At 47.7% G+C, this 21943-nt stretch overlaps 1 protein-coding gene across 1 annotated transcript in view; it reads right to left on the bottom strand.

Moving 5' to 3' along the window:
* The window catches only part of CACNA2D4 (calcium voltage-gated channel auxiliary subunit alpha2delta 4), a 140646-nt gene extending 124077 nt beyond the window's left edge, over positions 1 to 16569 (bottom strand). Inside the window, exons 1-5 of the mRNA XM_049783034.1 lie at positions 16377 to 16569; positions 11791 to 11910; positions 8036 to 8177; positions 3114 to 3195; positions 763 to 879 (exon numbers count right to left, since the gene is read on the bottom strand). Of these exons, the coding sequence (XP_049638991.1) occupies positions 763 to 879; positions 3114 to 3195; positions 8036 to 8177; positions 11791 to 11910; positions 16377 to 16569 (654 nt within the window). The remainder of the gene's footprint in view (positions 1 to 762; positions 880 to 3113; positions 3196 to 8035; positions 8178 to 11790; positions 11911 to 16376) is intronic.
* Positions 16570 to 21943: the final 5374 nt, after the last annotated feature.

Raw genomic sequence — 21943 nt, forward strand, 5'->3', positions numbered from 1 at the left:
CAGCTCAGGGCCTCTCAGAGTCAGGAGGCATGATGGGAAAAGATGGGTAGAAGACCAGAAGGGGAGATCAGAAGTCTGACTTCCCTTGCCTCCTATCCAGCTTTATTCCCATCCACAACCCTTTCAACCAGTCCTTCCTGCCTACACATCCAGCTGTTAGGCGACACCTTATTTTACCTAAAACTAGGATCATTCCAGGTTTCTTTGTGTCTGTTTGTTTACACCTTGGTTTCACCCAAAACAAAGATTGTCTTCTATGTAAACCTGGGCAGGACAGGTTCAGGATAACCCGAGCTATCTGTCCTTACTCTGTCCTTACTATTCCCCCCAGGGGTGGTCTCTGGACTTAATAAAAAACAGTTCTGGCAGGCAGCTTGGCCGAGATGCGAGGTAGATAACTGCCTGGCTATACATGTTTCACCGTCAGCCTGGTCTGGATTATTTCCTGTGTGACCCTGATTTAGACTCGTCCACCTGGGCTTGAACATACAGTGTGTGGAGTGATTTTATATTCAGCCTTCCTGATCTGATGGTCCTTCTGTGGGTGGTTGCATGGAACAACCTGGTTCTCCCCAAGGGTGGAGCACAGGTCTTGGACTCCCTCATGCTTTCTGCTTCCCAACACTTCTCTTTTTGCTCATGGAGATCTAGGGGGTGATGCTTGTGAGTGGGAAAGGGACAATATGGGGAAAAGATGCAGGTAGGAAAATTTTGGGGTCACAGGGCTGGGTTGGCCCTCACAGAGGGCAGGCTCGGGTGTACCTTGATGGCCTCCACCTTCCTGAGCAGCATGGTCTCCATGTCTTCTGAGAACTTTCTCACCAGCTCCAAGCCATCCACTTCTTGGATCCCCAGGCTGGCCTCCACATCCTTGTATTTCTGTCCAGGAACAATGGTGTGGTAGGGTATGGTCACATCGAAGAAGCAGGGTTGGCTGCTTCTATCCTCCCTCTTCTCAGTTCTCATACCATGCACAAAAGTCCTATCTTCTTCTACCTATCTTTCCATCCTAATAGTAATAGCTCTCTCTCATTCTCTCTCTTCTGTCTCCCCCCTCTCTCTCTCCTTCTCTCTCTCTCTCTCTCTCTCTCTCTCTCTCTCTCTCTCTCTCTCTCTTCCTTTTTACAGTTTTTGGACCACACACTATGGTGCTCAGGGATCAGTCCTGGAAGCTCTCAGGGACCATACAAATATGATGCTGGGGATTGACTCAGGATCAGCTGCGTGCAAGGCAAGCTCCCACCATCTGCTTGCTGTTCTATCTCTTCCTAACAGCCAACTCCTGTCAAAAATGCTTTCTTTTTCTGGGACTCAGGATTCTTGGCCACAAAGAGCCTTTAGAGGGAACAGACTGAGGCTCAGAAAGATCAATAAGTACTTTCAGAAGCACACAGCCAAGGTCTGGGAACCTGAGATGCTCCCAGAATTTTATATTCTCTGTGCTGACCTCTCCCTGTGTCCCATACCCAGGACTGAGAAATCTCCCTGAACCTCAGTTCACATCCTTGTTGGCACCATCTCCCCAGCCACGCTGCCTGGGAGGTCAGGAGACAAGAGAATTGATGCTGCCGTTACTCTGGGCCCATCTCTCATCCAGGGGAGGGCCACATATGTCCAAAGACTCAACCCATCGCCTGATTGCATGTTATCTTAGCAAGTTCCCCGGCTGTAAGAGAGAGGTGGCTTTAGAGGAAGCGCTAAATTACACAGATCAAGAGACTGTTTTCCCCCAAGTGGCTACAGAGTCACTGCTGTCTTCCTCTCCTGCCTTTGAAGCCACAAATGAGAAAGCAGAACGAGAGGGTCCTTTGGTGTGTGTGTGTGTGTGTGTGTGTGTGTGTGTGTGTGTGTGTGTGTGTTTGGCTTCCCTTGCCTTCCATCCAGCTTTATTCCCATCCAGCCCCTTTACCCAGCCCCTCATGTGTGGTGTCTGCTGGAAAATTTATCTTATCTGTCATCACAATAGCAGCCCAGGGGCTACCAGCTATCAGGAGGACCCTGTCCTTTTGCCCCAGGATTTATGGATTGTGGGTCCCCTCCCCCAACTTCGATCTATTAAAATACCAGTGGATGGTGAAGAAGGCAGCCTAGGAAGAGGCTTACAGAGACTGAGATGAGCTTTCTGTACCACTTAAAACTGCTCACCTCGAGTGCTGCAGTGTGAATACCAAGTTCCTGGCGCCTGGTAATAATAGGGAATGTTGAGCTATTATTAAAACCGGCCCGGGAGTCATAAATGTCAGAGGGGAAGGAGGAGGATTTTCATCTTGCGAGGGGACAGGTTGCTGATGTCGATCCTCAAGAAGCGAAGGGCGGAGGCTGGAGGAGAGTGAGGGTAGCAGGGAGGGCATTTGCCTTGCTCTGGCCAAACCAGGTTCCATCCCTGGCACCCCATATGGCCTTGTCAAACACTGCCAGGAGTGATCCCAGAACACAGAGCTATGAGCAGACCCTGAGTAGAGCTGGACGTGGCCCCCAAACTAAACAGCAACAGAAGAAGTAGTGAGTAAACCTTGGATTGGGTGAGGGGTGAGAGAGCTCCTTGCCTTACTCCCTGCCATGATTTGGGGTGTATGTGTGTGGGATAAGATCTCTCATCTGGGTCAGACCCTGGAGAACTGGAGGTTCACAAACTTCTCCTTCTCCATGCACCCAGGCACAGGCCCCTCACCTACCTTTAAGGCTCAACAAGCTCCAGAGCCTCTATGATTCCCCAAATTCCACTGCAGCCTCCCCTGCACCTCCCTTTCCCAGAATTCCCCTCACAGGGGGGGGGTTGGCAGCCCAGGCAGCTCTCTCAGGCCCCCCTCTCCCCTTTATTTTCTCACAGTGGCCCCTTCCCCAGTGAATCTGCTGCCTTCCAATTCTATCTTGGCATTGAATTCTCGGAGCTCCTGCTGATAACATTCTCTGAGTATTACTACTAGCACTAACTCAGGAGGTAACTTCTTCCCTAGTCTCAGTTTCTCCAAAAGTAAATTTAGGAATTGAACTCCATGGCTCTGAAAGACCCCACATAGCACAGATGGGAGAGATCTGGAATTCTGCTTCTCTAACAGAAATGGGGGTGTCCTTTCCCTGCCTGGCGACAGCCCTGGAAGGAGGTCACTGACCTTCTGCAGCAGGAGGGAGCCTGAGAACTTGGTGACAGTGTTATGCAGGTGTCTGCCGAAGATGTCAGCCCAGAGCTTCACTCTGCAGGGAGAGAGAAGCACGTGCTCAGATCCACGAACTCGAGGATGCAGAGACACAGGCAAGGGCTCACACAGATGCCTGCACACACTTAGGTATGGAATACACGTGCTCACACTCATGTACAGGGACACACAGATGCGCGCACAGGTGGACACTCAGGGAGGCACACAGATACCTGCACACACCTGCACGCTTCAGTCCAGAGACACAAAGAGAGACACACAGACACTCCACTGAAGGATGCGTCCAAATTCGCTTGCATGGATGCATCGGGTATACTCTCCACATGTGTACATATCTACAGACACACACAAACATACTGCACATGGATTCACACAGAGCTGCACACGGAGGCTCTGCACACATGTGCACATGCAGAATAGGGGTGCACATACATAGACTTGTATTGGTGCAGATAAAACACTATGAGCACAGAAATACATACTATTTACTGAGCCTGCACGCACATGCAGACACACAGACACACGCATCCTGGCTTACACCCAGAAAAACCCTCAAAGTGCCAGGACAGGAGACCCAGAAGACCCACTAAGTCTGTGCGAACTGAGGAACCCCCACCATGCTCCCTGAGGTAGAATCTCATGGGCCACAGAAACTCTGCTGTACCCTCAGTGTGAGGCCAGGGCCCAAATAAAAAGCTACCGAGCTATGGTCAGATGGGGTGACCCATGGAGACCTCATCTCAAGCTTGGAGCAGGAAGTCTGGAGGAAAAACCCTGGTCACTCATCTAGACAGACTGGGGGACCCCTGAGGCTGAGCACACAGGTTTGAGCCTCTCCCAGTGGGACTTGTCGACAGGATCCTCTCAAGGCCAGAGACCATTCAAAGGCTAATGGTCCAACTGTGCACCAGGAAGACCTCTCTTCCAGGAACTCCCTTCCTATGCAGATAGCACATTTGTGTTTGAAGGGTGCTGGAAGGGTTTCTGGAAGCCTTCCTGGGAAGGGAAAAATCTAGTTCAGTATTAGAAGGCTGGAAAAGTTGAGCCCAGCCGAGAGATTTAGAAGAGAATCTCAGGTAGAGAGCTTAGAGGGATGAACAATAACTTCCAGGTGTCGAGCGTGGGCTGAACTCACGGTGGGGTTATTGAATAAGATTAATACTGTCAGGAAGATCAGGGGGAGCAGCCTGGGGAGGGTGGAAGGCAATGAGTGCTCTGAGTGCACCGCATAGCTGCTGAAGGCCTCCATCTCTTTCTGGAGAAACATGACTGGAATTAAAATTTCGCCTGCTTCAAAACACCATGCAGAGGCTGGAGCAATAGCACAGCAGATAGGGCATTTGCCTTGCATGCGGCCCACCTGGATTCAATCTCTGGCATCCCATCTGGTCCCCCAAACACCTCCAAGGAATGACTCCTGAGCGCAGAGCCAGGAGAAACTCCTGAGAAGCAGTAGGTGTGGCCCCAAACCCCAAGCCCCCAAAACAAAAAACCCATAATGTAAAAAAGACATTTGCACTCCCATATTCTTTTTTTTGGGGGGGGGCCCACACCCGGTGGTGTTCAGGGCTCCTGGCTGTCTGCTCAGAAATAGCTCCTGGCAGGCACGGGGAACCATATGGGACACCTGGATTCGAACCAAACACCTTTGATCCTGGATCAGCTGCTTGCAAGGCAAATGCAGCTGTGCTATCTCTCCGGGCCCTGCACTGCCATATTCATTGCAGCACTATTAACAATAGCAAAAATCTGGAAACAACCCAAATGTCCAAGAATAGATGATAGAATAAGGATACTGTGGCACATATACATAATGAAATACTACTTGGCCATAGGAGGAGATGACACCACACAATTTGCTGATATGTGGAGGGATCTGGAGAGCATCATGCTGAGTGAAGTTAGTCAGGAGAGTGATAGACACAGGATAATATTTCTCATGAGTAGGGTATTAAAAGTCGTGTTGGGGATTATAGATGCCCCAAAGTAATAGGAGCAAAGAGCATGATAACTGGTTCTCAGTAAGAAACTCTTCCTTGGGGTGTGGGGGTCTGGGGGAGATCAGGGAAGAAAACACTACAACAGTTGGTGAGGGAAGAGGTCATTCTGGAGGAGGAAGGGGTGCTGAGAGGAAATAAAGTTATGCATGATACCCAATCCCCCGCAACAGTAGTGTAAACCACAGTTCTGCAAGGGATAGAGAACATTAAAAAGAAAGACTGCCTGCCACAGAGGCAGTCTGTGGAAAGGAGCAATATTGGGAATAGTGGACACTAGTAAAAGGATTGGGGCTTTAATATTATTGTATACCTGGAACTCAATCATGAAAAACCTCATAACTTTATAAATCACAGTGACTCAATAAAAACGTAAACACTGCAAAAGACTTTGCCTCTTGTTCAGGAGAAGCTGTCCACAGGTAATGGGTAGATAAGTCCATAGGAGCCATTTGTACGTGGCTGGAACTTATAATTCTGAGGCTAAATGGACTCTCTCTAGAAGTGAACATGTAGCATAAGAAAAGAACTTGTGAGTGACTGAGTCCACAAAGCAGAAACAAGGTGGGAGATAAATGAAGAGAAAGGAGTGCTGGGAGACAGGCATCTTCAGAGACTCGAGGAGCACAGACTGCTGGGGTTGAGGTATCAAGATTCAGTGTCCAAAACTAGAGTCCAGCAGAATGCGAAGGGGAAAACCAATGGGTAAAGCCAATGAGGACACATGGGGGACTTGGGCAGGCATTGAGGAGAACAGAAGACAGATAATAGAAGCAAAGGACTGAGGGGAATTGGGTGTAGCTTGATATGAAAACCATGAGGGGTCTTTGGGGGGGGGAAAGAAGGACTTGGAGGATATAATAGGAGAGAGGGAAAGCCTGGGGCTGGGGATTCCAAAGAAACAAGAAGATATGGGTCTTAATCTTAGTGCTTTGTCTCCTCCCTCCCTGTTACCCCACCCCCTTTTCTCTTTCCACTTTGCATCTCTCTTTAAGGAAGACCTGGATTCCAGCCATCATTTCTTGGCATTCAGCCCATTCCTAGAGTTAGCCTTCTACAGTACTTGCTGTTCTGGGCATAAAAGTTCTCGATGTCTCCCCAAACCAGCACATCATTTTCCAGACTGGAATTGGGTCTGTAAAGGGGAGGCACAGGCCAGTCTGAACTGAACACAAACCCTGGCATTTCTGTTTATTTGTACCATAAACCGTAGTGTTGATGGGGGGAGTTGCCCACCCTCTGTGAGTTTGGTCCCTTGTCTGTTGAAGAGGGTTCTTTGTACTCCCTCCACCACCACCACAAACACACTCAACGACTTACAGAGCATTTGGAAAGCTCTAGACAAATCAAAAGTAGAAGTCAGACACTTCGAATTCACTGTTGTGTATAGTTAAAGTCACACACAAGCTGACAGCTTCAGCTTATAGCAGCACAGCTGTTCTGAGAGTGGCGTAGCTCTAAGGTGGGTCCTAGGCTGAGCAGGCTCCCCTTTTGGCCCTCGAGGCTCTGCTTTCCACATGCACCAGAGACTTCTCTCAAGGAACCACCAGGTGTATGAGTTAAAATCAGACACTCTTAGATAATGCCACAGGAATTCAAATGTATAGAAAATCATGAGGGAGAGAGATAGACACAGAATAGTCTCACTCATCTATGTTTTTTTTTTTAAGTAAAGACATTATTGTAATAATTGCAGAGACAATAGAGTTAAGGGCAATAATTGCAGAGACAATAGAGTTAAGGGCCGGAAGGACTGGCTCACAATCTGAAGCTCACCACGAAGAGTGGTGAATGCTGTTAAGGAAATAACTACACTAACTACTAGCACGACAATGTTAATGAATGAGAGCTGTAGAAAGCCCGTCTGGAGAGGCGGCCATTGGTGGTGGGAATGTTGCACTGGTGAAGGGGCGTGTTCTGTTTATGACTGAAATCCAACTACAAACATGCTTGCAATTATGGAGCTTAAATAAAGATTTTACAAAACAAACAAACACATACATGGTCAATACTCCATACTGGAGATGGTGAGCGCTGGTGAGCCAGTGCCAGAAGATAAGACATCCCATTCTTGGCAGACATGCCCAAAGAACCCACCCTGATTTGAACACCCCAACCTGGTGGTGGACGCCATCTTTGGCTTCAGCTTCAAGGGAGATCCTGAGTGTCCTGAATGGACTCACTGTACCCATGATCAGCATGGGACTTTCCCTCAGGATGGGATGTGGAGAAGGGAAACTGCAAGGATCCAGTCAGACTCGCTTATCTCTCTGACAGCACTGAAACAGTCTGCAAGATCGTTTAGCAGCTGCCACACTACCTGGGACAGGGGGACTCTTTGTCCCACCTGCTCTGGGAAAGAAGTTCCAGCTGAACTTGCCCCCCTGCTGGGGGCTGAATCCAGGTCTGGAAGGAGGAAGAGGGAAAGCGGGAACCACCGAGTTCAGTTCCACCGAGTCCCTTTGCGGGCTGAGAAAGGCGTTTTGCTCTTGCAGAATGTCACAACAGAAATTTCCTTACAAACTGTTGGGGAGCCAGGAGGAGCGTTTCCAGCCAACACAGCTGCCTAATCGCAGCGATTCTCCTGGAAGGAGCATCCACCCTGTGGGCGCCCTGATCCCCGAGAGAAGACGGATCCTTGAGTGGGAAGGAGACACGGCCGTCAGTCCTGTCCAAAACCATCAGGAGTCTGGGGTGGTGTGGGATCCAGATGGGAAGAGAGCAGGAGCATGAAGAGAAGTTTTTCCGGGTGAGAACTGCCCCCTTCAGACATAGGCCTGAGGGAAGCGGGAAGTGGGGCAGGTGGAGCATTGAGGGGGCTGGGGAGTGTGGAAGGTGAGGAAAGGATGAGAGGGTCTTAGTGGGGTGACTTCTGCTTACGTTTCCGCAGGAATCTTGGTCTTTCCCCATGCGGGGGGCAGACAGGTACTGGACAGCAGCAGATACAGGACAACTGTGCTCCTCTGAGGGATGGCCCAGGACCCCTGGTGGTAGAGCATTTTGCTGTGGGTGCAGCAGGGGTCTGGAAGGGAACCAGAGAATCTGGGCATATGACACCCACTGGGAGAGGGAAGAGCAGTCTCAGCTGGTGAGCTCTGTCCGCCTGTCACCCTGCTCCTAGAGATGTTCCCAAGCTTTGTGTGGCCTAAGGCTGACCGTCTGGGAAGATAATCCACTGGCCTCTCTAATCCCTGGCCTGATAGCAGAGTGAGGTACAGGAGGACCTTGACAGGATTATCTGCGGGTCTGTGAAAAACCACAGAGGGTCAGAACTCCTGCTTTGAAGAGGACGAACACTCGCTGGGCCAGGGAAGGAGACAGGCAGAAACACTGACCTGAGACTCAGAAGACTGTGTGTAGCCCCTAAAACATCTTCCTATTCCACCCCAAAGCTTTCTTGGGACGTCAGGCCATCAACCCTTTGGGGGTGAGCTCTTGGGGTACAGGGAGCCTCAGGATTTGAGTTGGGCCTCTCAAGTTTTGAGCTGTATCAGAGACTATCAAGCTTTGCCCTTCTGTCCACCTTTCAGAACCTCCACATCATAACCTGATTCTGGGTCAAGGAAGCTACTAAAATGTCAGGGACCCTCCCACTCACCATCTACCACAGCAATATGTTCTTATGATCCTTGCTAAATTCTGCAAAGATCAGAGAGCTCAACCCAACTGACCTAAACCTCTGCCTCTTTCTTTTCCAGCTTCTCTGCAGCCTGGGTCGTCCCCCTCACACACACACACACACACACACACACACACACACACACACACACACACACACACACACACACACACACACACACACACACACACACACACCAGCTGGGAGAAGTTTTAAGTGTCTGCAAGTCATTCTGACCAGCTGGCCTAGAGCAAGTTAAGCTGGGGAAATCATTTGAACTCAATTGGCTAAAGGGATTAATTCACAGCCCTTTCCTGGCCTCCGCGTATTCCTGAGCATCCGGGTAAGAATGACTTCCTTGGCCCTCAGAGTGTCTCATAAAAGTTCATTTCCCGTGGAAACATCCAAAGGCACCCACCTCGGGAAAGAGGCAGGAGGAGCAGAGAAAGAAGGCTTCCAAGGCACCATGGTACTGGAGACCAGCCCTGGGTGAATGGGCCTGAAACAGGAGCGTTGTGAAAATTAAGAAAACACACATATAAGAGAGAAAAGCATGGAATCAAGGGGCTTACAAATAAAAGAGCAGAACGCATGGGGTTAGGGCTCTCAAAGCCTGTGAGATGAGGACCCTGACCATTATTCAAGTATGGTATTTATTGTTTAGAAACAGTAAACACAGACGGAGGGCAAATGTTAACAGATAATTACTTGTCTGTGATAATCTAACCAAGGTAGGCTTTTCATAGTCAACACCACTCCAGAGCTCATCTCTTTCAAAAGGGCAGAAAATGAAATGGCCTCTATGGACTTCGGGCCTCTTTAAAACTTGGTCCTTGGAGGCCGGAGTGATAGCACAGTGGTCGGGCATTTGCCTTGCTCGAGGAGGACCCAGGACGGATCTGGGTTCAATCCCCGGCATTTCATATGGTCCCCAGAGCCTGCCAGAAGCGACTTCTGAGTGCAAAGCCCGGAGTGACACCTGAGTGCTTCCAAAAAATAAAATAAGAAATAAAATAAAATAAAATCTGGCCCCCGCCTTCCTCTCTCCTCGGGAGAGTTGATCAGAGCTATGCCCTATTACAGCGCCGACACTTCTTGTCTTCCGCTGGGCCTTACACAAGAGTAGCGTTGATCCAAATTCCCGTGGAACTGGGGTGCCTTTGTGGGCCGGAGGGAGTAACCGTGGAGTCAGGAGTCAGTTTGTGGATTTTGGGGGTGAGGGCTGTTGGGTGTGACTGACGCATCCTGCCCTGACAAAATCTGCCGGTTGCAGCCAAATGGTACGCAAACTTGCCACCAACGCAGAGAAATGCCTGAAGAAGCAAGTGTTCTAGTGGCAAAACTCCCACACAGCCTCATCAATAAGCCAATGTTGTAGTATCAGGAGTCTGGTTACACAATGATGGGGCTGAGCACAACATGGGGGGTGATCTGGAAATGCATTTGAATCGTTCCTACAGATGTCTTAAGCCCAGATGAATCTGACACATTTTTCAGAATTACCAATCATTTCAAATTAAAAAATAATGTAGTTCAGAGGCATGTTGGGCGATGAATAAAATGTGTCCTCTTTCTAGGTTTTATGACTTTTGTGTCAACTGCCCACTTACTAAAGTGTGTATTTTCAGATGTGATTTGAAGTGATTGATTTATTAGTAAATATTCACATAGATGCATATATTTTTTTGGTATTTATAACTTTTATTTATTTTTTGAAGGAGTTTGGGTATTTTGGGGGGTATATTTGTAGTTTGTATTTTTTTTTTTTGGTTTTTGGGTCACACCCGGCAGCACTCAGGGGTCACTCCTGGCTCTCTGTGCTCAGAAATCACTCCTGGCAGGCTCGGGGGACCATATGGGTGCCGGGATTTGAACCGATGACCTTCTGCATGAAAGGCAAATGCCTTACCTCCATGCTATCTCTCCGGCTCCTGTAGTTTGTATTTTTTATGAGGGGTTTTGGACCACAACTAGTAGTGCTCAGGGCTTACTCTTTTAATATATATATATATATATATATATTATATATAATAACAATTTAACCCCTAGACTATCTCTCTGGATCCAATATTCTTTTTCTCTTGTTTTGGTTTTTGGATTATAACTGATTGTGCTCAAGATTTACCCCATGGGGCTGGACAGATAGCACAGTGGTGGGGCATTTGCCTTACATGAGGCCAACCCAGGATGGAGTCCAGTTCAATTTCCGGCATCCCATATGGACACCCGGAGCCTGCTGGGGGCAATTTCTGAATGCAGAGCCAGGAGTAATCCCCAAATGTTGCCAAGTGTGACCCCCAAACAAACAACAAACAAACAAAAAGATTTACCTCTGATTCTGCTCAGAATTACTCCCAGTGGGGTTTAGAGGGCCATTTGTGCCAGGGATTGAATTTGCCCTGGCCACATGCCAGGCAAGCATCTGCCCTCTGTACAATCTCTCCAGCCTCAAGTATCCTTCCTCTACTTCAGCAGGTTGTGGCCCCCTTGCAACCTGCCTTTTCTTCCCATCTAGAGCAGCTCAGACTCTACATATTAAGCATGGGACCTGCTTAGTTAGTTTCCTGGCATATTCACAGTCACAGTGATGCCAGAGGTCCCCACACCCAGACCCTTGGATCAACTTGGGGAACCCTCAAGGTACACCTAAATTAATGAAAATGCTATTGTTCTTGGTGGGCAAAACATATCCTGTTATTTGAAAGACATATATTTAACCCACAAATGTGCCCATTTAAGCCATTTCGGGTTGGGAGCTCTAAGAAGTGCCCTGGTGAGCCCCAAGTGTGACCATCCTCAAACATGGCTGAATGTGATCCCTAATTACAATATAAAAAGACCCCAGACCCTAAAGATGAAAAGCAGATTGCATAAGAAAGTGAATGCTGAGCACTACCACTGACTTTGATTTCTAATGTTTAAGAGCTTTGCAAGGGGCAAACCAACATTCAGCCAATTTTTAACCTTAACAAGGGAGGAAGATGGGACAGGAGGTTGGGGTTCACCTTCCACTCACCTCCTTCGACCCTCACAGCTTGGGGACAGGGCACCAGCTTAGCTGCAGCCACTATCAACCTGCATCGAATGCATTGGTTGCCTGCGGGACAGGAGCCCCCCAACCCCGTGTCCCTTTCGCCTGGAGAGTGAGAGGCACATCAAAGCCAGACAGAGCTAAGGGCACAGGGCTAATTGGAGTGGGCCAGACAGGCTGCCAGCTGCCTGAGAGGGTCCCCTGTGGACCGTCTGGGTCTATAAATACCTTGAAGGTAACCAATTGGAGGAAATGAGTATGTTTGTGTTGTGTACATATGTGCTAGCAGGGAGGAGGAGGGGAAGAGAAGGGAGACTGAGGTAGAGAGAAATTGGAAGAGGAGGACCCTTGAGGGGCATGGGGAGCTGGGAGTGGAGTTGGGGCTGAAGGAGTTGGCGATTCCCCAGAATTCCCAACTTCCTCCTCACTCAGCACTCGGGAGGGTTCTCCAGAGGACACCCGTAGAGCTTGCATTACTTTGTTCTGCATACTTCTATGCCTTTTCACAAATTGAGAAAAGGACAAAAAAATGTGGATGAGGGCCAGGGGCCAAGTGGCCTTAGAAACATTGAGTGGAAAAAAAATAGAGGTCAGATCTAAAAGCCAAACCCAAGCCAAAGTCAACGGCAGTACATTTAAGAGACCCAAAGTATAACACACTAAACACAAAATGGACCTGTTACATTAGTAGTCCAGGGAGCTAAGAATGGAGGTATGGATGCATGCTGGGAAGAGTGGCGGAAGGGGGGGTCAACACTGGTGGTGGGAATGGCCTTAATTCAGTCTCACTATGTGCCTGAAATACAACTGGGAAAGACTTGAAATTCACATTGGTCTCGATAAAAAAATTTTAAAGAAAGAGAAAAAGAAAAAGACGAGAGAAAGAATTAGCCTAAAGTCAGCAATTCCCTAAATTGGCCAATAGGCGAGGGCCTTCTTTGGGGCTGTGTCCTTCGTTTGGACACATCAGAGATAGACCCCAGGATGTGATTCGTTTCCAGCTACAAACAGACTGGCAAAGACCAAATCAGCAGCTTCACATGGTGCAGACAGCCTTGAGTGTAGCCACCCAAGGGACCGACCAGGCCTTGTGTCCCAGCTTTGCCTTTCTTTGCAGGCATGTGGGGAAAAGACTGTGTTGTGGGCTGTGGATTATGCACCTTGGGCTAATGGCTTGTGAGGTGCTCTGAGGCTGCCATAAGCCTGTGTCTGAGCAGGGTTTGCATTGCCTAGCTCACCTCTAGTGAGTGCTAGTCCTCTTATTCAGGAGGGGACATAGGTCACAAAACTTGCTTTAGAAAACAAGATTTGGAGCCAGAATGGTAGCACAGTGGTAGGACATTTGCCTTGTAGGCAGCGGACCCAGGAAAGATGGAGGTTTGATTCCTGGCATTCTATATGGTCCCCGGAGCCTTCCAGAAGCAATTTCTGAGTGCAGAGCCAGAAGTAATACCTGAGTGCCACCGGGTGTGACCCCCCAAAATCAAAAACAAAACAGAACAAATACAAGACAAGATTCATTGGCAAGTATTCTTGGAAACAGGGTAAACTTTCTCCTTCCATTTGATTTGTATTGATGACTTGCTTAACGAAGTCTGCACTGGGAATAAGAGACTCAGGCGGTGATGTCTGTGACGCTGGTTGTAAGCAGCCTGCTTCCTTCCTCTGTCTTTCAAGGCACCTCCTTCATCTAGTCATGAGACAGAGTGATGCTACCTGTCTTGCCAGGCAGGAAAGTATTCCACTGCAAAAAGGTAACAGGAAACACAGCTTACAAATAAGGGTTTGTGAAAACAGAGCTGGAAGTCTGGAATCAGTTATTTCTGGTCATGAACCCACAGCATCTAGATGCCTCTAGAAACCCAGTGCTTCTTCTCCCTCCCTTCTTTATGCTTTGCTCATCTTCCTGCACCCCCCCCCACTTCCCTCTACCTCACTGTCACAAGATAACTGCTGCCATTCCAAACATCACATCTAAGTTCAAGGAAAGGAAAAAAGAGAAGGTCATGTCAGATACTTTACTGTTTTTAGATGAAGGTAATTTCCCCCTCAGAACTACATTCCTTTCCACCCTCTCCATCATCATCAGTATTTTTCTGACTTAGTCATCAAAAGCAAGTTATATACTCTGCTGGAGTCGTGCAGATAGATTGGATGCATACGAACAGATTCATAGGTATGTTCTAGTGAATCATGGTTTCTTGCAGAGGACAAGAAATTGGCCTCAAGGAAGAGTGGAATGGATTCCCCTGAGCACCACCAGGAATGGTCCCAAAGCTAAATTATAACAATAATAAGATTAAAAATAAGATAAAAAATTAGATTAAAAAAGGCTATGAATAGCTATGGTTCCAAAGAAGACAAATGAATTGTCTATAATCAGCTGACAATGTGTTCCACATTTTCCTTCATTCCTATTAGAATGACTATGATAAAAAGGATAATAATGGACTGGAGAGATAATGCAAAGATGAACAAGAGCTTGATCACTTGCATGTGATCAACCTTGATTTGATTCCAGGCCCAAATCATCCATGATGCCCTAATCATATCCCGGTCCTGCCCTGAAGACCTCTAAGCACAACTGGGTGGCCTGGATAAGCCCTGTCATTGGCTCAGTCCTGTCATGGCAAGGCTCAAGCAGTACCACAGCATTAGGATGTGGCCTGCATAGCTCCCAGCACTGATGGGCTTCAACAGAGTCGGTCACAACTCTGGGCCCAGTCTTTGAACTCTAAAACCCATTGGACTGAGGCATGTCCTCAGGGTCCCATGGATATTGTTTAGGAGCCCTCATTCAAAATTATAATGAAAAATTCCATTAACTCAAGTAGATAAGTGGGGTTTAAGGTGCCTCTGAATTCCTAGCACAGCACAGCCACCATCCCCATCACTGCCAGGAGTGGCCCCTGACAGAAGCTTAATAAAAGTATCTACAACTATATTTATTGCGGTATTATTTCCAGTAGCCAATGTATGGAAGCAATAGCCTATTGATGAATGGAGTTGAAAAATGTTCTGTGTACTTACATATAGTTATATTGCAGGGGACATTCCTCAGCCATAAGAAGGAAAGGAATCTTGTTACTGTGATGACATGAATGGAACTTGAGCATCTTATGCTGAGTGAAATAAGTCAGCGAGAGAAAGAGAAATAGCATGCCATCACCTTAAGGGAAATCATAAAATCAAAACCCAGCAGGCAAAGAGATCAAAGCAAAGCTGGCTCACAGACATAGAAATGGGGTCGTGGGCAGTCAGTGACCATGCAAGATGGGTCAGGCGGTCAGAAATACGAATTCCGGTTATAAATGGAGAGAACCTTGGGTTCATAATGTATAGCATGCTGATGGTCATTCTACTTTGCCTACTTAAAAGCCATTAAGGCAGATTTTTAAAAGTTCTCATTGTGAGAATAAAACAGATAGCTGAATGGGGAGAGAGGTGATAAGCCAAACCACAGTGGTGAGCATTTCATCAAATATCTAAATACCGGTATGCTTCACACCTGAAATTTATATAGGACAGCTGATGACAGTGTCAAGAGAAGGACAGAGCTGTGGTCAGCTGCCCATTGCCTAGCAAAGGTGACTCTATTCTTCCCATTACTTAGGGACAATAATATTTGTTTCCAGAGTGTGTAAAGGGGGTCTTAGATATTTTAACCTCAGAGTCACTTTTGTTTATGGGTTCAGCTTTTTTAGAGCAGGCATCGAGGAGGAAGGGGAGGCAGAGGAATTGGGTTAGAGTGGAGGAGAAAGATATCCTGGGGTAATCCCTGAGAACTCAACTCTTCACATCCCCTCTTGTGCACCAGAATGGGACAGGTCAGACCCTAGAGGCCCAGCAGCCTGCGCAGTGTCTGTCTCAAGTCCACTCAGGAGGAAGGAACGAGCCTCTGGTCCCAGCCAAGATGAGGGTGGAAGTATGTCCCACCGGCCTTGCTACCGTCTGAGTGTCTGGAAATAAAAAGACACGGGATTAAATTTAGAACCATTCAGTGGTATCCTGGCAATGCGGTTCTCAAAATCCGGCCTTGCCAATTCAGAACTTTGGGACGTGCCAGCAGGCGTGGGTGTTAGAGGCAGTGCTGAGGCCTCCGGGAATTGGGCTAGGACGGCACACAAGCCACAGAGGCTGGATTTAGGACTCAGAGAGGTTCTGACCCTGCCCGAAGAGGACTGTTTCCTCAGAGAAATGAAAACTCTACCTGGTCCCAGCTGAATGAAGGTGGAGAAATAGTGGCTCGGTGCTTCCCAACATCATTGTCCAGACAGAAGCCTGTCACAGACCCACTTGCGGTAGACACGTGGGCTTGGCTTTCTCCAGGACCAGGCAAAGTGAGATGAGCAGGCAGGAGGTGAGCTCATGCCCCGAGCCATCTTGAAGCGCCTTGAAATGGAATCTACTGCCTCACTAGCCATGCTGGTGTGTGCTGTGGAGAAACCCCACCGCCTGTATAAAGTTCGCCCTGATTCATCCCGAGATAAAGGCAAAGCTTTGTCCATGTGCTTTGATCAGGAGACAGAAAGGGGCCACTGCAATTTGTCACTGGGCGTGTCTGGTCTTGCCACTCTCCAGGGAACAATTCCATCTCGAATTGTCAAGGCTCGTGGTGCAGGCCTTGAAGCCAGACTCCCAAGGCCCTTGGGCTTCATTCACCACAGGACCAAGGTGACAGGGACTGATGGAGGAGGGAAACTGTCTCTGATTCAAGGAGACAAAGGCACAGGCGAAGGACAAGGTGCAAAGGGGACTCGTCATGGTTGTGCTTTCCATCAGACTCTTCATTTCCTCTCAGTTCAGCGAAGGACAGTGACACCCACCGACTCTGCAGGTGTCTGAAGAGCAGCTTGGTCCCTTTACACTGCTGGCTCCTACCAAGCCCCTGCTGACTGCGTCTGATGGCCCTGTACCATTGGTCTCGGGGCTCTGTCACTGTCATTACAGCCCAGCTGAAAGCCTCGGATCAGTCCCCACGCCACGGGGCGGTTTCCCAGGGATGACTGAGCAGCAGCAGCAGCCTGGAGGTGGGGGTGAGGGACATCTGTGCCGCTTTCCCCTGCTTGCGTCAGCAACTATTCTGGAGCCAGCGCAGCGCTGGGGGAGGAAACTCAAGGCAGTTATTGGTTCTCTTGAATCCCCAAAGCAATTTTGAGAACCACAGCTAGACTTCACTTAGCTATGGGTTCATCCCTCTAAGCCTAAGCATGTCCTAATTTTTGAGAGAGAGAGAGAGAGAGAGAGAGAGAGAGAGAGAGAGAGAGAGAGAGAGAGAGAGAGAGAGAGAGAGAGAGAGAGAGAGCCAGAGCCAAAGGAGGAGGGAGTAGGAGGAAAGGGACCAGATGCACGGCTGATAATTAAGTGTTGGCCTAGGCTCCCTTGTCCAAGGCTGCTGGCCTCAGGGCCTCCATCCTTCTGCTTCACAGTCTGATCTTACCCTTCCTGGAGTGTCCACAGGTCTACTAAGAAGCTACACTCCCCATACCTTTGTCACTAAGCACTCTCTGACACCTCATGGCTCTCTCTCTCTCTCTCTCTCTCTCTCTCTCTCTCTCTCTCTCCCTCTCTCTCTCCCACCCCTACTCTGTCCTACTTTTCTCTACTGATCTCCCTGTGCTTCCCCTCTGTGTATCCTCTTTCCTTTCTCCTGTCCTCCTCCTCCTCACTTCCAGCAGTAGTGAGTGTCTGAGGAGTCCCTGCTCTGCCTCTGTGCTGGGCCCCGAGGACTCTGGCCATTAGGAAGGAGGGACTCATCTTCCTGGTGGATCTCACAAGTTGCTGAGTGACAGCTGCAGAGACTTCAATCCCAGAGGTAAACCTGGAATAAGAGCTGGAGTGGCCGGCTCCAGGGGGCTGAGCCCTCTGCCTACAGAACTATGCTCCCTATGATTTGGGGTCAGTCCTGTGACAGAGGGGACAGTCCACTTAGCCAGTCCTGACAGGAGAGTGTTCTGCTGAGGCCCCTAACCTCAGAAGCTCTTAGCAGAAAGACCTGGTTATGCCAAAAACACATATCTAGCAAAGTGGGTTTTTAGCTAAAAGTAACAGAAAATTCCAACTCAATGAAATCAAATATAGACGTATTCATTCACTTACTTTTGAAGGGTTCTCAAGTAGGGCTCAGAGAACTAGCAACAGAATTGATTTAGTGCTGGAGCCCAAAGAGTCGAGCTGCCTAGACCCTGAGGTGTCAGGAACACTTAGGGCTACCCAGGTGGTTTTCTGTGGCCGCCAGGGCTACACCAGGGCTACACATCAGGGCCCAGGTGGTGCCAGGGTTTGAACTAGGATACTTTCAGGTATATTTTGCAGACTAGGTGCCTCTGTCTGCGGAGCTATCTCCATGGCCCATAATGATGATTCACAGAAGTCTAGATCAGTATTCTTCAATGTTTCCTATTCCTGTGGATTGGCGTGGGTCTGTGGGCCTTGGTTAAAGACCACTGGCCTAAGTGGTTTCATGATTCAACAATGTGATGGCTCAACGACCCAGGTTTTCCCCATTTTCCTTTCCCAGAATTCTTGGTAGTTTACATGGTTCTTATGCCAGCTCTCCTCAGGATCTCAAGTTGACTCTCATTGTTGCTGGCAGGGTACCTGAGGTACCCAAACGTGCTCCATTCCAGCGCATCTCTAGCTGTGAGGGATATTTGCTGCAGCAGTCATTCAGATGATGGTCTTGAATTGTTGAAAGGTCAAACTGCATTTTCTCCCCCATTGGAAGAACTCATGCCAAGATGCCTGCTATGACAAGCTTAAGCACTTCCTGTCTGGGATTGGGGCAGACCTCTCTCCAAGAGTCTAACCACACACAGCCCGAGGTCTGACAGAATGGAGGAAAGGAGTGGCAAGTGGTGGCTGGCTGACCAAGCAGTTCCTGTTTAAAGTTCCTGAAGCTCAGACTCTAGTTCCTGGCTATTTATTTCACAGCTTTTAGGAATATTGTGGCAGAGAGGATGATGCTCTGGGTGTCATTAACAGGTGAGAAGTCAAGGGCAAAGAAGCAACTGATGTGATGTCTACCTGATGTTTTTTCTTTACATACCAGGAGGCTGTTTTCAAAGCTTTTCCAGGTTTCTCTCTCTCTCTCTCTCTCTCTCTCTCTCTCTCTCTCTCTCTCTCTCTCTCTCTCTCTCTCTCTCTCTCTCTCTTTTGGGTCACACCCGGCAGTGCTCAGGGGTTATTCCTAGCTCCAGGCTCAGAAATTGTTCCTGGCAGGCACAGGGGACCATATGGGACACCGAGATTCGAACCAATGACCTCCTGCATGAAAGACAAACGCCTTACCTCCATGCTATCTCTCCAGCCCCCAGGTCTCTCTTTAGCCATTTCTTTCTTATGAGAGAATCTGCCACTGAGACCATAGCATTTCCCATCCTCCTTGACACCTGCTATTCTTCTTCCCTCACACCTCCTTCCTCAGAGATATTTTTTCCTCCAACATGCTACATATTTGTCTTTCTTGCTCATTACCTATTTTCTTTTCTTTTCTTTTCTTTCTTTCTTTCTTTCTTTCTTTCTTTCTTTCTTTCTTTCTTTCTTTCTTTCTTTCTTTCTTTCTTTCTTTCTTTCTTTCTTTCTTTCTTTCTTTCTTTCTTTCTTTCTTTCTTTCTTTCTTTCTTTCTTTCTTTCTTTCTTTCTTTCTTTCTTTCTTTCTTTCTTTTTTTTTTTTTGGTTTTTGGGCCACACTCGGCAGTGCTCAGGGGTTACTCTAGGCTGTCTGCTCAGAAATAGCTCCTGGCAGGCACAGGGGGACCATATGGGACACCGGGATTCGAGCCAACCACCTTTGGTCCTGGATCGGCTGCTTGCAAGGCAAACGCCGCTGTGCTATCTCTCCGGGCCCATTAGAGCTCTGTTCTAAGATGGTGTGCGTATTTTTTACTTCATATGCTATGATATCTCTCCGGGCCCACCTATTTTCTTATTGAAGACAAACTCTGGTTTGCTTTGATGACTGATCTATTCCTAGTGCCGCCATTTTAAGTTTCATCCTGACTGGATGTGGGAGTGGCTGAAACCTGAGTGCAAATTAGAACCACCCATGGAGTAGGCGGGACATGTAGGTTCCAGGCCCTAGACCCAGATCCACTGAACCCCATGTCTATAATATATAATATAATCTTCAGAGATTTGAAACATTCAGTTTTGGGTCAGAGGAATTAATGCACTTGCACTCTATGCAACTGGCTCAGGTTTGAACCTGCATGGCCTAGTCCCAAATACCTAGAGCATAGAACTGAGAACAGGCTGCTCCCCTCCATAAAAGAAAGGTTTCACTTAAGATGGAAAATTTCAAGCTTGAGAAGTGAATGTTAACACTTGCACTAGGGGAGCTGAAATCTATAGCTATTTGCATGGTCTCGAGTGAGACCACGTAAGGGTGAAAGAAAGCCTACTGGGTTGAGGGGTTTTCCCCTCAAAAAAAAAAAAAACAAAAAAACACCAGCCAGGTTACATAAAAGAGAATATGTAGGGGAGTGAAACACTAATAGGGACTATTGGCCCAAATAGATTTCTGCAGTCATTAGAAGCAGCAAATGACAGCAGGGATACAAAGTAGAAACAGCATCTAGTGTCAAGAAATGAGATTTATGGCACAATATCTCTGACATCAATTTAAAATATATGCCCCAGGCCAGGCAATGATTTTTTAAACCCCCCAAAAGGCAGTTACTGTAAAAGGAAACTTTATAACCTGGACCTTATTAATTAACATTTGGGTAATAAGACCAAAAATAAACACACTGAAAAATGGTATTTCTTTGACAGTCAATCAATGACTTGTTTACCAAAAAAAAGTAGACATAATTGGTAGGATAATGTATCCACATAGATATGTTAAATAATAAAATGGATAGGAAAATAGCCTTAAATTAAAAGAAGGCAAGACATTGGAGGGGGCGTTGCACACAAAACTAACTGATATCCACACATAGCATAGGAACTCAATGCAATGAATCGTCAGAGCATTGATAAAATACTAAGAGATGCCATATTTCCCCATAGGAATAGCTCAATGACAAAGCTGACATTATCTTGAATTGACAAGGGTACCTATTCATTAGAAGTCCCCTATGTTATTGGAGGAAGTAAAGAATGACTTAGAGAGTAGCACATGAGAGAGAAGAAATGGCCACCATTCTATGAGTAATGCCACTAAGCCTGAGGGCAACAGGAATCTCATAATAACTTTATTATTTATTTTTGTTTTTTTGGCCACACCCGATGATGCTCAAGTTATTCCTGACTGCGCTCAGAAATTGCTCCTGGCTTGGGGGACCATATGGGACGCCGGGGTTCAAACCAGGTTCTTCCTGGATCAGCTGCGTGCAAGGCAAATGCCCTACTGCCACTCTATTGTACCAATCTCAATAGCTTCATTTTTAATATTTTTTTTTTTTTTTTTTTTTTTTTTGGTTTTTGGGTCACACCCGGCTGTGCTCAGGAGTTACTCCTGGCTGTCTGCTCAGAAATAGCTCCTGGCAGGCACGGGGGACCATATGGGACACCGGGATTCGAACCAACTACCTTTGGTCCTGGATGGGCTGCTTGCAAGGCAAACACCGCTGTGCTATCTCTCCGGGCCCTCATTTTTAATATTTAAAGTTTTATTTAAATACTGTGTTTTACAAAGTTGTTCACAATGTAGTTGTTTCAGGTATTCAATGATCCAACTCCAGTCCCCAACACCACAAATGTGACCTTCCCCGAATGACTCCAGTTGCCCCATCCCTACCTCAAGTCTGCATCCTCAGCAGACACAAAACAATTAATTTCTATTGCTGGTTACAACATATATCTTGTAATGGTGTTACTAAAGTCAGTCATTGCCTGAGGATTTACTGAGCTGTTTCGTGCTAGCGGAGCCTTCGGGGCGACTGTTTTCACTCATTGAGCCCATCTATTTCTATGTGCTGTCAATACTGTGAAGGTGGGAGATGTTGTGCACGCAGATGCATATGCAGCCACAGGCCTGGAAACTTTGGAGCCGAGACTGTTCAGCTACCAGCTTCACTCTGAGATCCATTGTGAAGGTGGGCCGTTTAGACGGCCGTGGAAGCAGGGCCTTTTGGCAGGGTGGAGACATGCCCTCCCCATTCCTCAAAGGTTACAGAGACCTGGGCCTGGTTGC

Source organism: Suncus etruscus, chromosome 11 (assembly GCF_024139225.1).
Source record: "Suncus etruscus isolate mSunEtr1 chromosome 11, mSunEtr1.pri.cur, whole genome shotgun sequence".
Lineage (NCBI taxonomy): Eukaryota > Metazoa > Chordata > Mammalia > Eulipotyphla > Soricidae > Suncus > Suncus etruscus.